The sequence below is a fragment of the Thunnus thynnus genome, chromosome 24, assembly GCF_963924715.1.
Source record: "Thunnus thynnus chromosome 24, fThuThy2.1, whole genome shotgun sequence".
Taxonomy (NCBI): domain Eukaryota; kingdom Metazoa; phylum Chordata; class Actinopteri; order Scombriformes; family Scombridae; genus Thunnus; species Thunnus thynnus.
In genome coordinates this window covers 17480299-17495003 of record NC_089540.1, presented here as the reverse complement: position 1 = coordinate 17495003, position 14705 = coordinate 17480299, and the positions used below count along the sequence as shown (strand labels likewise).

General features: G+C 38.9%; 1 protein-coding gene across 1 annotated transcript in view; it reads right to left on the bottom strand.

The window, feature by feature from the left end:
• aox5 (aldehyde oxidase 5) overlaps window positions 1-14705 on the bottom strand; it is a 17195-nt gene extending 2490 nt beyond the window's left edge. Inside the window, exons 1-30 of the mRNA XM_067582614.1 lie at window positions 14661-14705; window positions 12565-12712; window positions 12140-12236; window positions 11899-12007; window positions 11684-11810; window positions 11206-11273; window positions 10938-11024; window positions 10703-10783; window positions 10405-10549; window positions 10121-10213; window positions 9542-9693; window positions 9280-9373; window positions 8320-8429; window positions 7340-7524; window positions 6919-7081; window positions 6747-6836; window positions 5291-5460; window positions 4902-5028; window positions 4229-4351; window positions 4008-4104; window positions 3804-3928; window positions 3579-3712; window positions 3375-3462; window positions 2929-3015; window positions 2262-2453; window positions 1649-1879; window positions 1322-1417; window positions 1102-1230; window positions 320-394; window positions 161-213 (exon numbers count right to left, since the gene is read on the bottom strand). Of these exons, the coding sequence (XP_067438715.1) occupies window positions 161-213; window positions 320-394; window positions 1102-1230; window positions 1322-1417; window positions 1649-1879; window positions 2262-2453; window positions 2929-3015; window positions 3375-3462; window positions 3579-3712; window positions 3804-3928; window positions 4008-4104; window positions 4229-4351; window positions 4902-5028; window positions 5291-5460; window positions 6747-6836; window positions 6919-7081; window positions 7340-7524; window positions 8320-8429; window positions 9280-9373; window positions 9542-9693; window positions 10121-10213; window positions 10405-10549; window positions 10703-10783; window positions 10938-11024; window positions 11206-11273; window positions 11684-11810; window positions 11899-12007; window positions 12140-12236; window positions 12565-12712; window positions 14661-14705 (3521 nt within the window). The remainder of the gene's footprint in view (window positions 1-160; window positions 214-319; window positions 395-1101; window positions 1231-1321; window positions 1418-1648; window positions 1880-2261; window positions 2454-2928; window positions 3016-3374; window positions 3463-3578; window positions 3713-3803; window positions 3929-4007; window positions 4105-4228; window positions 4352-4901; window positions 5029-5290; window positions 5461-6746; window positions 6837-6918; window positions 7082-7339; window positions 7525-8319; window positions 8430-9279; window positions 9374-9541; window positions 9694-10120; window positions 10214-10404; window positions 10550-10702; window positions 10784-10937; window positions 11025-11205; window positions 11274-11683; window positions 11811-11898; window positions 12008-12139; window positions 12237-12564; window positions 12713-14660) is intronic.

Sequence of the window (14705 nt, the reverse complement as noted above, 5' to 3'; positions counted from 1 at the left end):
AGACAGTCATATTTTGATATAAACACGATTAATAAGTAAATTATTCACTTTAAGAAACATAAAATATGAACTGGTAGTTGTTTGAACCAAGATGCAGGACAATAGAGGACAAAACTACATTATTATGAACAAATCTGATCTTTAAATACAGTTTACATACATGAAGAATCCAGTTGCAGATAAGCTGATCTTCTGGAAGAAAGCTTCATTAACCTGCGGGAGGAAAATCAGTCATTCTTGTTTAAAGATATTAAAACATTTATGATGAAATAAATTGTTGTTTTGATAAACGTGCAAAAAAAAAAAAAAAAACACTTACCCATTGCTTCCAGGTGTTTTGGGGATTTCTTTCCATCAGTGGCTGGAGGCGCCTCATCAGCTTCTCACAAGCATCCTGAGAGGAGAAATCAATCAATCAATCAATCATTAGTCACGCTTTATTTATAAAGCACTTTTCATACAAGTCGAATGAGAAACTGCTTCATAACTGACTGACAAACACACAGGATGGTAAATATGGACACCGAGATACAAGTAAGATACCAAAATTAAAAAAAGGTGACGGTAAAATGTAAATAGAATAAATAAACAATAATAAAAGCAAACAATAAAAGACACAAGTCAACATAAAATTATGAAATTATAAAACGCTACATAGAATAAATAGATTACAATTAAACAGTAAAATGTTAAAAAAGAAAAGCAAAATCAGACTTGTATAATAAATACAACACATCAAAATTTGTTTGGATCATGTTTATAGGATTCATTGACATTGAGGATTCAAACTAACAGAATAACATTCAGTTATTCAAATTAAGCAAGTTTGTTCCTGAATATAAATGTGAAAAATAACAATGCCTTCACATATAAGGGATTTATTTAGCTTCATCTAATTAAGTTGAATTGATAACTTCATTTATGTTGCACCTTTTGTTCAAAGATGTCACCCACAGTTCTTTACATATGGGGTTAAAATGAATAAATATCAAGCAGTAAAGCAATAAAATATATCAACAAAATATTTTAAACTCTTGTAGGATAAAGCTGCCTAAATACCCCTCTGACCAAAAACATTTCTTTAGAAAAAGGCAGATGAACCTTGACAGCCATGCCCACGGCGTCGGTACCGAAGGAAGCAGCTGACGGTGCTGCGTTGGGGACGTTTCCTGTACTCGTCTCCTTGATGAAGACGGAGGACATGGGGACCTCCAGGACTCGGCTCGCTATCTGGTAACACGAACGCAGTTGAACTGAGTTAATTTCTTTACATCAACCAAAGAAAAACAGGTGAGACTCTTGAAAACCTTAATGACCTCACCTGTATGACCTTGGTGTTGATGCCCTGACCCATCTCCGTTCCTCCATGTGTCACCAGCACCGAGCCGTCTTTGTAGATGTTCACCAGCGCTGCACCCTGGACAAAGCAAATGATCAGCATGTTCCTTAAATGATCAATCACAAGACAAGTTTCATGTGCATGAATCTCCACTTTAACTGGGTATCCAGCTCTGTAAAAGTGGTTTGTTTGTAAATACTCCTTTACAACTCCTTTATCTCTATGAATAAGCTAAATATTGATGTCTGGGTTATGAATATGGCACATTGAATGAGAATTTTTACCTACAGACTAAACCAAACTGCTCACCTGGTTGTAGAAACCTTTGGAGAAGCCGACACCGAACTTCTGCGGGACGGCGGCGATGCCTCTCTTCTTCCAGCGGTTGGAGGAGTTGAAGAGTCGGACGGCTCGGAGTCGATCCCGGTAGTCGGCCTTCTCTAGACACTCGTCCCAGCAGCGGACCATGTCGGTGGGGCAGAAGGGCTGCTTGTAGTGGGTGTAGCACTCCTCCTCCCTGTACATGTTGATATCTCTGACCTGGCGGGAAGTGACAAAGCAACCAGTTTACTGATTTTTGTGTTGATATTATGAAAGTTTCCTGTACTGCTACTGGTTGTACTGCAATTGATTTGATACCAGTTGTAAGATTTAACCTGATTGCAGTTATAAAGTTAAACTTTTATATATTTTGGAGTGTAATTTTAGCCTTGAAATATGGGTATGTTGTTTTTCTAAATGCCAGGTCCCAGTCTTATTCCTTATAATATTCACTTACTCGTTTTTCAGGAACAATAATGAACAATAATGCTTTTCAAAAAAGTGACAGGAGCTCTGGTGACTCCAAACATAAGATTGATAAACTGATTCCTCTCTTGTGTAAACACCAGAAGCCCTGTATGACATGCTGGTGACCTCTGACCTGTTCGGGAGGAAGGCCACAGCGAACAGCCACCTCGTGCAGGACGCTCTCAATCACCGTCAGACCCTGAGGTCCGCCGAAGCCCCGGAAAGCCGTGTAGGACGGCAGGTAGGTTTTACACACCACGCCGTGACCTCGCAGGTTGGGGATCTTGTAGCCATTGTCCATGTGGAGGATCGCTTTGTCCATGATCTGAAAAACATGCAGTTTACAAAGCATTCAATATATTTTTTTTCCATCTTCCCTTAATGGATATTTTGTTAGGAAAACTTTCCAACATTTGGAAAATTGGACACTTAGGCTACTCTACAAGGTCAAAGTTCAATTTATTCACCTATAAAATCATGTTAATTACTTTGCCTCCATCCTTATTGAAATTACAAACCTGATTACAAAATGTATGAATATAATGATATTGAAATAAATCTAAGAAATAAAGCTCATGATCTTAATATCTCAGATAAAAAATTTGACATCATTAAATGTCTTTTGTCTGATAATAATAAAATAATAAATATCAAAACAGAAATGCCCTTTTTTGAATGTAGCTCATCAGGCAAGGGCTAACACTAGCTACTAACTAACACGGTAAATGTTACACACCGAAGCATCTGTGATATTTCTAAGACTGTTCATGTAACAGAAACTAATGTCTCTGTTCACTTACGAATGCCGACTCGTCCAGCGTACATCCTCCGTTGCTGTAGTAAGTGATGTCTGCCGCTACAACGGTGCCGTCGTCGTTGTATCCGACCTGGAGGATACAACAACGAGGAGGACAGTTGAAATCCAGCTGCCTTATTTGTTCAAGTTACTGAGCTGCAGTTTCCTTAGGTTTCATAAATCGCTAAATAGTCCTGATTACTATTTTCAAATAACTTAATTTTCAATTAAATAAAAGCTGAAACAGAAAATCAAGTGTATACAGTGCTGTTCAAGTCTACTATTCTGCTCTATTGCACCTGTAACCACACCCACTAGTGATGTCACGATGTACCGACACACCCTGGGGTACACTTCTACATCACTGCAGCAAGGTGAGAAGTTAAACTGAAGTTGTACTTAAAGGAGGGGATTTAGAAGATGTGAGTGATTTTTGCATAAACACGACACCTTGTACTTCCCGAGGAACGGGTGTCTGCCGCCGGTGATCAGCATGTCATCTCCTCGCTCCAGACAGCAGCGTACAGCCCTCCCAGTCCTTAAAGATAAAACCGTATTTCACAAATCAGAGAGATCCCCCGATGTCGATTTGGTTTCAGTCAGAAAGCGTTTATGTTCCACATACTGATGAGACCAAACAGGCTTTGTTCTTACTTGTGTGCAGCGACTGCAGTGATAGCAGACAGAGAGGCGATCTTCATGACTTTGCCTCCGAACCCTCCGCCCAGCCTCTTCACATGGCAGGTGATCTTGTTGGAGTCGATGCCCAGCGCCATGCCGACCAGCTCCTGGTGCAGGGAAACAAAACTAGCCAATCAGTCGTTTTCCTTAAAGTGCACGGGATTGGACTAAAACCACTAGTTTAGGTCTTTCTCTGACCTGAGTGAAGGCACCGTGCTGAGTGGCGACATACAAATCCATCTCTTCGTTCTCTCCTCTGGGAACAGCGATCAGTCCCTGAGTCTCCATGTAGAAATGCTCCTGACCGCCCATATAGAGCTCATCTGCAGACAGCATAACATATGAAACTATAAAGAGCCAGAACATTTTAGCTTTATATACATTCATGTGAATGTCGTTTACCCTCCAGAATATGCTCAGCATTCTTCAAGGCCTCGTCCACGTCACCTCTCTCCACCTTCCTCTTGGGCTCAAAGTAAGACTCGTGCTTTATGGCGTCCTGGAGGATAAAAACAAGCCATTTCATTGTCTTTACAAACACCCAAAAATGAAATATTGACTGTAACTATTAGCTACTCTTTATTTCTATCCCCAGTTTGGAACCAAGAGTTTGGTCGTGGTACCTCTATGGTGAAGAAGACGGGCTGGAGGTCCTGGTAGGTGACCTGGACCTTCTCAGCTGCTCTTCTGGCCTGTTCTCTGCTCTCCGCCACCACGGCACCGATGATCTGACCGACACAAAGCACCTGCAGACACACCAGATGGCGTTAACGTAGAAACAGCAAAGAAAAAACAGATTTTTCCTCCAAAAACCCCCCAAAACAGCATTTAGATACTGCTGAAATCTACTGAAAATGATAATAAAACATGAAGACTTGTGTGGATTAGATTGAAATATTGTTTAATGGCTAACGTTGGTTTTATTTGGTGGTGGGAGTAATCCTACATTACATATATTAAGGACAATTATTTTCATAATTGATACATGTGTTGATTTTTTTTAATTAATTGAATAGATTAATCAGTTACTTAAATGTCAGAAAATTATGAAGCACCCAAATTGACCAAAATGATGAGAAACTGAAATAGCATTAATTATCAGTATTGTTGACCATTGAGTATCTCTTTATCGACTAATTGATTGAAGAAAAATCAATTAAAGTCAAGAAAAGAAAATTTGCACAGAATGTTTTTGATTCGTCACTTCAGTTTTAAAATATTGGCATCATCCTTTATGAAACATCTGATAACTTCTTCTGGACATTGCTGTGATGTTTGACCAGGAGTTTAAAATACTTCTTCTTCTGCAAACAGTTCCTCGGGGTTGTTGAACCAGAGTCTACAATTCGTCCCGGGAACGTCTCCGGCGGAGATGAAGGTGACCACGCCGGGCATCTTCAGGGCAGCTGACGCTTCAATGTTGCTGGTTTATGAGGAGAGACACAACAGCGATGGTTAGTGTCTGTCTGATGTAAGTGCTTGCTTACATCACAGTGGAAGTATTTTTAGCTGAATAAATGACCAAACTGATTAATTTTTGCCTGCCAGAGCAGAGTTAATTAATGATTGGTTGGTGGCAGCTGTTCCTCTAGCTTGTGATCCTCTAATATGGCCACCAGGGAGTGTTACATCACCTTTTATCAGAGCAGTAAAACTTCCCTGGAAACTAGTGAACTGACACTTACATGATTTTTGCATGGGCTCTGGTGCTCGTCACCATGACGATGAAGAGCTCTCCCTGGACTGGCGGCAAGTCATCGTAGTACTTGGCTTCACCAGTGGCCTGCTGGAAGGCAGACTGATGCATGCTGGGACGGCCGACCGGGTCAGCAGAGGGCTGGGCCTTTGATACGAGCTGTGGGACGGCGGAAACAACACAGTCTGACGGTCTGATTTGTTTGATCAGATAAATGAATGCCACAGAGACAGGAGTGTTACGTGGAGCTAATGAGGCACAGAGGAGTTTTTGTTGGAGTCTGTTTCAGCATCAGTTCGGCGGTTGCGAGGACACACAGGCACAGAGAAAGTGTGAAAATAGATACCACACATAATGTAGGTTACCATCCAAACCCCTGTTGGCATGACGATAGGCTGAATGCTGAATTATACTCAGTTTCAAGATAAAATGAATGATAAATGAAAGACAGACGACATGAGTTACCATCTGAAACAAAAGCTGCAAAAAGATAAGAACAAGAACACATTTTAAAACCAATTATGTGATATACTTGTTTCAGTTGAAAAAAAAAGCTGGAAATTATATTCTTCAGTTTGTCAAAAAGACAAAAATGGAAGAATTAAAATAATTATTTTAAGGAAAATACACCTATTCATCTTATGCTGAGAGTCAGACTTTTAACACCACTCTCATGTTTATATGCTAAATATAAAGCTAAAGCCAGGAGATGCTTATCTTAGCTTTGCATAAAGACTGGAAACAAGGAGACACAGCTAGCCTGCCTCTGTCAAAGGTAAAGATATTTGCCTACCAACACATCTAAAGCTCCCTAATTAACACATTATATGTTGTTTAATCTGCACAAAAACTGAAATGTAAAAATGACACGTTGTGAAAAGACATATACACCCCTCTTAAAACCACAAATTGGTTTTATACTTGGGTTTTCGTACAGTTTTGCTAGCTAAGTTAACTGTTTTTAGTGTACACATATGAGAGTGGTGGTAACTTTTCCATCTAAGTATCAGCAAGAAAGCAAATAAACTTATAAACTTCTCCTTTAAAGCATGTAGAAACATTAAATGTTTAAAGTTTACAAAACCTACCTGAAAAAAAGAACATTTTGATTTAATTGGTTTAATGATAAGATGATTTTTGGGCTAAACTGAGGTTTCTGGCCACAATGGACTCAGATTCAGCCAATAAAGTCCAAAAAAATCCTAAACTGTGTGCTTGTATAACTTATTTATGTATCATTAGACAACAGAAAAAGTCTCAAAAACAAAAATATCAAGAGAAATGACGATAGTTAAAGAGTTCTTTAATAAAAAATACTTTTAATTCTCAATACCCGGGTTCCTCTGGTCAGTTTATGTCATTTATTGAAGCTCTCCAAGATGAGCCTAGTATGAAATGCTCTATACGTGATCTGTGTAGAGATGATCTGTGGCGTGAGTGCCAACCTGGAAGGACTGATGACCCTGAGGCACTTCATTCTCAAAGGGCTTGAGCGCGCTGAGATACTCCAGAGGAAGATCAACATCCGAAACATCCTACAAAGTATTCAAATGAACAGTTACTATTGTAACAATGATCTAATAATTCATAATTGGTCAGTATTGATAGTTTGCTGACTCTGCCTCTCATCTCCAGGACGACTTGCATGTAGAACTTGAAGAAGAAGCTGATGGCGAGGGTTTTGCGGTACTCTGCCTTCCCTCCGTGGATCGTTGGGGAAACGTCCACGTCATCTTTCAGGAAGCGGCAGGCTTTAGAGAGGAGGTCCTCCCCCCACGACCTGGACAACATCAGGGTTAGATCTGTTACAGCTCTGAATGCTCTGCAGTGGATTTACTGAGGGTAGATGAGTCAAAATATCATCAGTACACAGATCTAAAGGTGTGATCACACCTAAATTTCGTTGATTTAATGGTACAAAACATAGCAGAAACATATTTGATTTGTTTAAGCTGCTTGTTCTTTGTACAAATTTGGGGAAGCCAAGTACAAAATGCTGCTGGCTACATGCAAACATCCATCGAACAAACTTAGTTACCGGCCGACAAGCTCTTGACACGTCTTTCCGGGTTTAACCAGAGTCGATCCAACTCCACCGTAGTAGATGTTGAGGGACTCCACTATGTCGGATCCCTCCCTGATGGCCACCTTCATCCCAGCGTTCACAAAGGAGAAGGCAAACTCTCTTCTCTGGGCCTGTCGATACGCCGCCACAAACTCCCACTGAGGACACAGCAGAGCCACGCATGATGAGTTTCTGACTCAAAATGTAGAATTTTTTCATCTGATTATAACATATTTCAGATGATTGTAATGGCATACATTTTTATGTATAGACAAATAGATGATTTTGGTAGCTGCATGCATTTCCTGTCTGCCCGTTTGATTTCTGATACAACCAAAAACTGGAAATTTTCAAACCTTAGACAAACTCTTTGATCCTAAATGCAAAATACTTATGAAACTCTGAAAGATCGCACTGGTGGGTTTGCATATTTTAGCCCATTAATTAGAAATTGTATATATTTAACATGATTTTTCAAAGTAAACCATAAACTAGAAACATATATGTGAAAAGTAATGCATCACAATGAACATTTTATCTCTATTACTATACTTTTTTTGTAAAAGTTATGTTATCAATGCATGTTTTTGTCCATTTTTTCCCTTTTTAGTGTGTTCAAGGGCTTTTCTGAACCTCTGACATGAGAGACTGGAAAACTGGATGCTATAGAATCTTTCATTCACAACCTGCACTGTAAAAAAACAAACAAAAAACTACATAAACATGTATATTGGGCCATGTAAATGTGCTCGATGTGCTCCAATCCATAAACTGTGGTATGCTCCTGAAAATGTCTGGTTGTAATGTAAAGTGAAGGCATATTTTATGAGCTAAAACGCTGAATTTAATCTCATTGTTGCTCCCGTTGAGTTCGGTTTTACACTGTTATTCCTCTCACGAGCATCAGCTAAGCCTGTGACTGGTGAACCGAATGTTAAAGCAGCAGGTCTCACAGGTTTGGTGGAGGGGATGTCGACCGACAGTAAGACTTCATCCGGCCTGAGGGCTGTTTTTCCAAAGTCAGTGAAGAGTTTTTCATTTAAGGGCACGTTCCTCATCCCATCTGAAGATAAACAGAAAAACATGAGAAACGTTTTCTGTGTATAACTGAAAACAGACACATAGATGAGCAGTAATAGTTTGTAATGGTTCTTTACTTTGTGATTTGACCAGCTGGCAGAGCAGTCATACAAATTTATACTAAAATTATCTTAGATTATCTAAATTTATGGGGATTTATTGTGTTTTTTTCAAACTATCTGGTGTGTTAGAGTTGAAACTAAAGAGTTTATGGTTGAAACACACAACACAAACCAAATTTTCTTTGGTCACTTGCCAGATTTGACTTTAAAACAAGATTACAACAAAAGCAAAACACAAATGCGAGAAGTTCTAAGATATAAAGAGTAGGCTTAAAACTTTCCTTTTTGATAAAGCTTATAGTTAGGGCCGACCAGGCTCACCTTGGATCAGCCCTTAGTTATGCTGCTATAGGCCTAGACTGCCTGGGTTGCAGGCCTAGCCTTCGCGGTCCTTCGTGGTCCTGTTGGCGTCCTTCCCTGGCTATTGCTACTTATTGTTATTGTTATGATTGTTGTTATTCTGTCCCCCCCCCTTTCCCTCTTTCTTTCTCTCTCTCTCTCAACCCAACCGGTCAAAGCAGATGGCCGCCCACCAAGAGCCGGGTTCTGCTTGAGTTTTTCCTTACCGCTGTCGCTAAGTAGTTTGCTCATGGGGGGAATTGTTGGGTCTCTGTAAATTAAAGAGTATGACCTAGACCTGCTCTATGTGAAAAGTGTCCTGAGATGACTTTTGTTGTGATTTGTTGTTTGTTGTGAAAATTGATTGATTGATTGATTGATTGATAAATGCATGAAAAACCAACATGTATAAGCAATTATAATCCAACCTACCCTTAGAAATGACATGCAGAGTGCAGTCCAGAGCAGCCAAAACACCGCTGAGGTCATATTTGGGATTGGCACTGAGGAGATTCCCACCAATAGTCTGCAAAGACAATAGTGGATCACTCATCACTTAATTAATGATGTTTTAATCGTTTAATGGCCTGCTATAGCTGAAAAACGATTGATACCAATATTAGCTTTGATTATTCTCAGCTGTGTTTGTGTTTTGTCAGCAGGTTGTTGTTAAGTGTTTTAAAAATGTCCTCACCGCCATGTTGCGTATCTGTTTTCCAGCCAGACACCGAAGGGTCTGCAGCAGCGCCCGATATCCTCTGGTCTTCTCCTCCTCCATCTCCGCCAACGCCCTCTCCACCTCCTCCTTCAGCATGCTGAGGCTGCAGGCAGCTCCGACTGTCACACCTGGAGGACAGGTGAGGAGACGACAGCCATGCGTATCAGTTATTTTAATCACTCTCCGGTATTTTTGGGGCATTTTATGTCTTCGTTAGCAAGTTGTCAGTAAAGAGATGACAGGAAATATGAGGAGGAAGATTGAGAATGAAGTATTGGATGTCATTTATTAAGCTAGATTGCTTTTTTAAATTTGTTTTGTTGATAAAACCTCCCACAACTTGCTGCTACAACAACCTAAAATCTCAAGAACTACAAATGACTGATATATTTTAAAGTTCCTTAAAGTTTAAAAGTTTCTTGGGTAAGCTGAGAAAATCGGAATGGGAAAAAACTTTTGGTCACTCGAGGTAAAAATGATATATTACCAAATTTTAGCGGGTGGGGATTTAAAGTTATGACCATGATCCGAGCTAAAAGGCACCAGCAAACCAACCGTTCTTCCCCCATGTCACAGCGCTGAGCTCTGAAATCCTTCCAGCGTAGATCACCAGAGGATGATGGACTCCTTTTAGAAGCATCTTTGGTCCTAATATCAATAGAAAATGACAAAATTAGAGCAAACCACAATCCATTCTTTCATTGTCCATCCAGATATGCGTCTTTGGAACAAACTGAGCATTTTTTGTGTGTGTTTTGAGGAGTTTCTGTAGATGTTTGATATGAAATCTGGTCACAATTGGAATCCATTGTTGAGTAGTAAAGTCAGTAAAGCTGTACCGATGGTTGTGTAGCCAACGATCAGTGGAGCAGCGGGGTGTTTGGCCTTCAGCTCCAGGAGGTGCGACAGCTCAAAGGGAGCGACCAAATTCACTCTCTCTCCTTGGAAATAAAGAGCATCTCCAATAAGTTTCTTCTCCATAATCTACAAAAGAAAAGAAAAAATAATTTGGGAGTTAAGATTTTTCTTTTGTGTTTTTGTCTAATGTGTTTTCACAGTTTTTATTCACTGGAAACCAAACTCCTACAACAAATAGTTCTGTGTAATTATCTTTTTTAGCTCAAATAAAAGAGTCACCATGAGCTCCGGAGGGAAGATGAGATCCTGAGAGGGATCCAGAGGTAACACATCGTCCAATGAGAAGAGTTCCTGAGAGATCTGAGAGAGAGAACAACACTTTACTTACTTTCACATCCAATATAGTAAAAAGTCAACATTACCTTTTACTAAATCAAGTGTACTCAGCAGCACAGGGATGCACGTTTAACAAATATTAGAAGTTGTAGACGACCAACATGATGTTTTGACTTACATCCCTTTCCTCGCTGTCGTTCATTTTGCTGCCGTTTGTGCAGCATTTCCCTCCGCCGCCTCCGTTTTGGCAGCAGCCAGATGACGGCTGAGAATATTGATTTCACCGTTAGTTATGTGAATACTGTGATAATTTTCTGATGCTTAAACATGAAGTTTATGGGTAAATCATCTCAGTCATGTGAGTTTTGATATCGTCAGTGGTTTGATTTTTGAATCAGAGGAAAATTATACTTTACTGGTGAAACACAGGTCTACTCAACACTTACCTCACTTCCACAGAAAGTCTTAAAGCCGTCAATGATTGGTCTGTAGCCTGTGCAGCGACAAAGATTCCCTAGAATAATAAAAATAAAGGACTGAAACAAGTGCTTGTGGCAGTTTTACAGCCTTATGAGTATCAAGGAGCACTAACAGTGCTTTTAAAAACATATGTACTTACTCATTTACATATTAAGGAAGTGTAATTAATTTATATAAGGTTACTTAAGCTAAAGGAATGCTCCAAAGATAATTGAATTTGGCATTTTTCTTACAGGTAAAACTAGATTTGTGATTAAAATATTGCCCCAAATAACTTAATATTTGCTATAATAATCAGCTAAATTTCTCTTGTCTAAAACTTTCACAAACCTTGTATTTCAGCACACTAAAGTTAATCTACATTATCTGCAACATCTAATTGCAAGTAACCAACTAGTAAGAAAGTTCTCTTCATCAATACTTCAAAAAAATCTTTGTTTTTACCTCCGAGAGCCTCCCTGATGTCCTCCATGGTTGGCTGAGGCTTGTTCCTCAGCAGAGTGTACATGGACATCACCATCCCTGGAGTGCAGAAGCCACACTGGGAGCCGTGAGCCTTCGCTATTCGCTCCTGAGTGGAAAACAACCAGATGTTACAACAGCAGATGACACCTGATGTAGTTTCAGTAAAAAAAAGGCGTGTCAGAGAGATGTGTCACCTGAACAGGGTGCAGTTTGGTTATGGTGCTGCCGACGCCTTCTACCGTCACCACAGCGGCGCTGTGCAGGGTGACGATTGGCTGCAGGCAGGCGTTGACAGTATAGTGTCTGCATGGTTCAAAGGTCATGGATACTGAACTCCTCTTTGGTTTCTGCATCTTTTAACTAAGTTTAAACTCAGGCTAGATTAAAGGAAGTCACAGTCACGCAAAGTTAGCTTGTTAAAGCACAAAAGGATACACAACTCTCTCCTGGTTGCGGTCGTATCGGGACACCATGACCGTGCAGGCGCCACATCCTCCACCTCCACAGCCGTACTTAGTACCAGTTAGACCAACTGGGAGGACGGGAGAGGAACAGACGGGTCAAATACATGTAAATGATAGATCATCCCTACAAGATGCCTCTCTACTGCAGCTTTAATTAAACACATAATCTTTTTATTTTAAATTAAACTCAATAAACAGTTCTAAAATTAAGTTATATATTACCATATATATAAATAAATCCATACTCTATGATATTATACATTTAGTTAATACGCTACTATTGTGCCTAATTTTATATGTAACCTGCAGTGAGCTTTAACACATGATTTTTATGATAATAGGTGTTTTTAGTGTTATTTGGAAAAATAGAATATAGTAGAGAAGATTAGAGTGAACCTTTTCTCCTGAGAAAGCTGAGCAGCACTTCCTCTGGATCAGCATTCCTCTCAACAACCTGGAAGAAAGACAGAAAAGGAAGTAAAGAGAACAAAACAAAGGGCAAAATAAGTGAGGAGCACAGATAAGAAGGAAAAGAAACATCACACTACTCATCAAACAGCTCATTATCACTTCTTTAGTTTCACAACAACAGCAGAAAACCATAAAAGAAGAGCTGTATGAGCATCAGCCCTCCGTCAGGTGACTTCATACATATAAGCAGAGAGGACGTTTAAATCGGTCGTGGTTAAATAACCTCTTTGTTATGCTAACTGATCAGTGTGTGTGATGTGCTGTGGATGACGGGTCACAGGTGGAGCTGCGGTCTGCTGACTCTCATGAGCCTCTTTAGCCTTTTACTGAAATATGACTAGAAATTGTCATTAATTGATATTTAATTAGACAAATGAGCATTTAATATAGCACTTCACAACAGAAATCAATTGATAGATGATGCTTATATAATCTAAGACATTTAAAAAGCAATATCTAAATAAATGGGTCAATCAATAGGTGAGTTAAGAGTAGAATTTTTAGATGATTTAATAATTTGATCTGTTCATTTGTAAAGTCTTTAAAGGCTTTTGACATTTCGAGGTATTTTGCTTTCTTTCTGAGAGTTACATGAAAGGGTTGGTACTAAACTAATCTGTCTGTATGGAGATAGATTCTGTGACCTGCAGTGGAAGAAGTACGCAGATCCTTAACCTAAGTAAAAGTAGCAATACCAAAATGGAAAAATACTCCATTACAAGTAAAAGTCTTGCATTTAAAATCCTACTTAAAAGTACTAAAGTAAAAGTACTAATTTTGCAGAAAAGCTTGATTTTCTGCAAAATTAGTACTTTTACTTTAGAAGTTTAAGTAAACTTAGCTGGTAAAACTACTACTTAAGTAGGATTTTAAATGCAGATTTTTATTGTAATAGGGTATTTTTACATTGTGGTGTTGATACTTACGTAAAGGATCTGAATACTGGATCTGAATCCAACACTGCAGTCACAGAATCTGATGGGTCACCAAATACGGTGTAACACCAGTTCGGGACGCAGGTAGTTTAGCTTAGCATAGTGACTGTAAGCAGGGGGAAACAGCTAGCCTCACTTGGTCCAAAGTTTAAAAAATCTACCAACAAGCTGCTCTAAAGCTCGCAAAGTTACACATCACATCTCATTTGTTTAATCTGTTAATCTGTACTCAAACAGGAATGCAATAACAACAATTTGCGGTTTTACAGGGAATTATAGTGCACACTGTAATTGATTCTTGGTGCACAAAAAGTAAATTAATGTAAAGTAAATGTTTCTTTAATTCTTCTGCAAGGTTCTCCATAATTAGATTCTCAAGAAAACAATAGAGAAGCTGTGCGTCTTCTATACTGATCCCATTAGTGTTTTTGTTTGTTTTGTGTTTCTTACTGTTGGAAGCTAATTTGTCTCAGAGGGTTTAATAATCTGAACAACATAGAACTGTGTTCAATGCACTACAAATTAAAGAATTTTTTTTTTGTTCTTTTTGGTCAGCTACGGTGGCGTTTGTAGGATATCGCTTACTGGAATAGAAGTAGATAAGACACAAAAGACTGTAGATAAGTTTTCTCTCATCGTCACTTTTAAGTTTCTATCATGGTAATGTGGAACATTTTGTCATCATAATAGTCAAAAACACAACATTTATTATGCAGCTTCTGTTTCAGTATGTGAATAATATATTTTACATATTTAGGCAAAACTTTTCACTACTTTCCCAAATATTTTCACTGAATATTCTTGAAGATATTTAACCTTTAACTGTCAACATGTTATTTATCATGTTTATAACTTGTGATATTACAGTAATATCCCCACAGTACAACTTACAGTACAGTGGTTACATATTTATTTATTTAAAACTATTTTTAATAACTGTCAGGTACCTGTGCTATTCACATTTCCTATAGATCTTCTGGTTTAAGCTACATGATATTTAAAATTTTACTGTTACAGTGACTCCTTCTACCTTATTTTAAATCAAATTTCACCATTGATACTAAATAGAATAATGTATGTTCTCACCTTTTTGCCATTGACAAAGAAGATCAGCTCACTAGTTGACGTCAT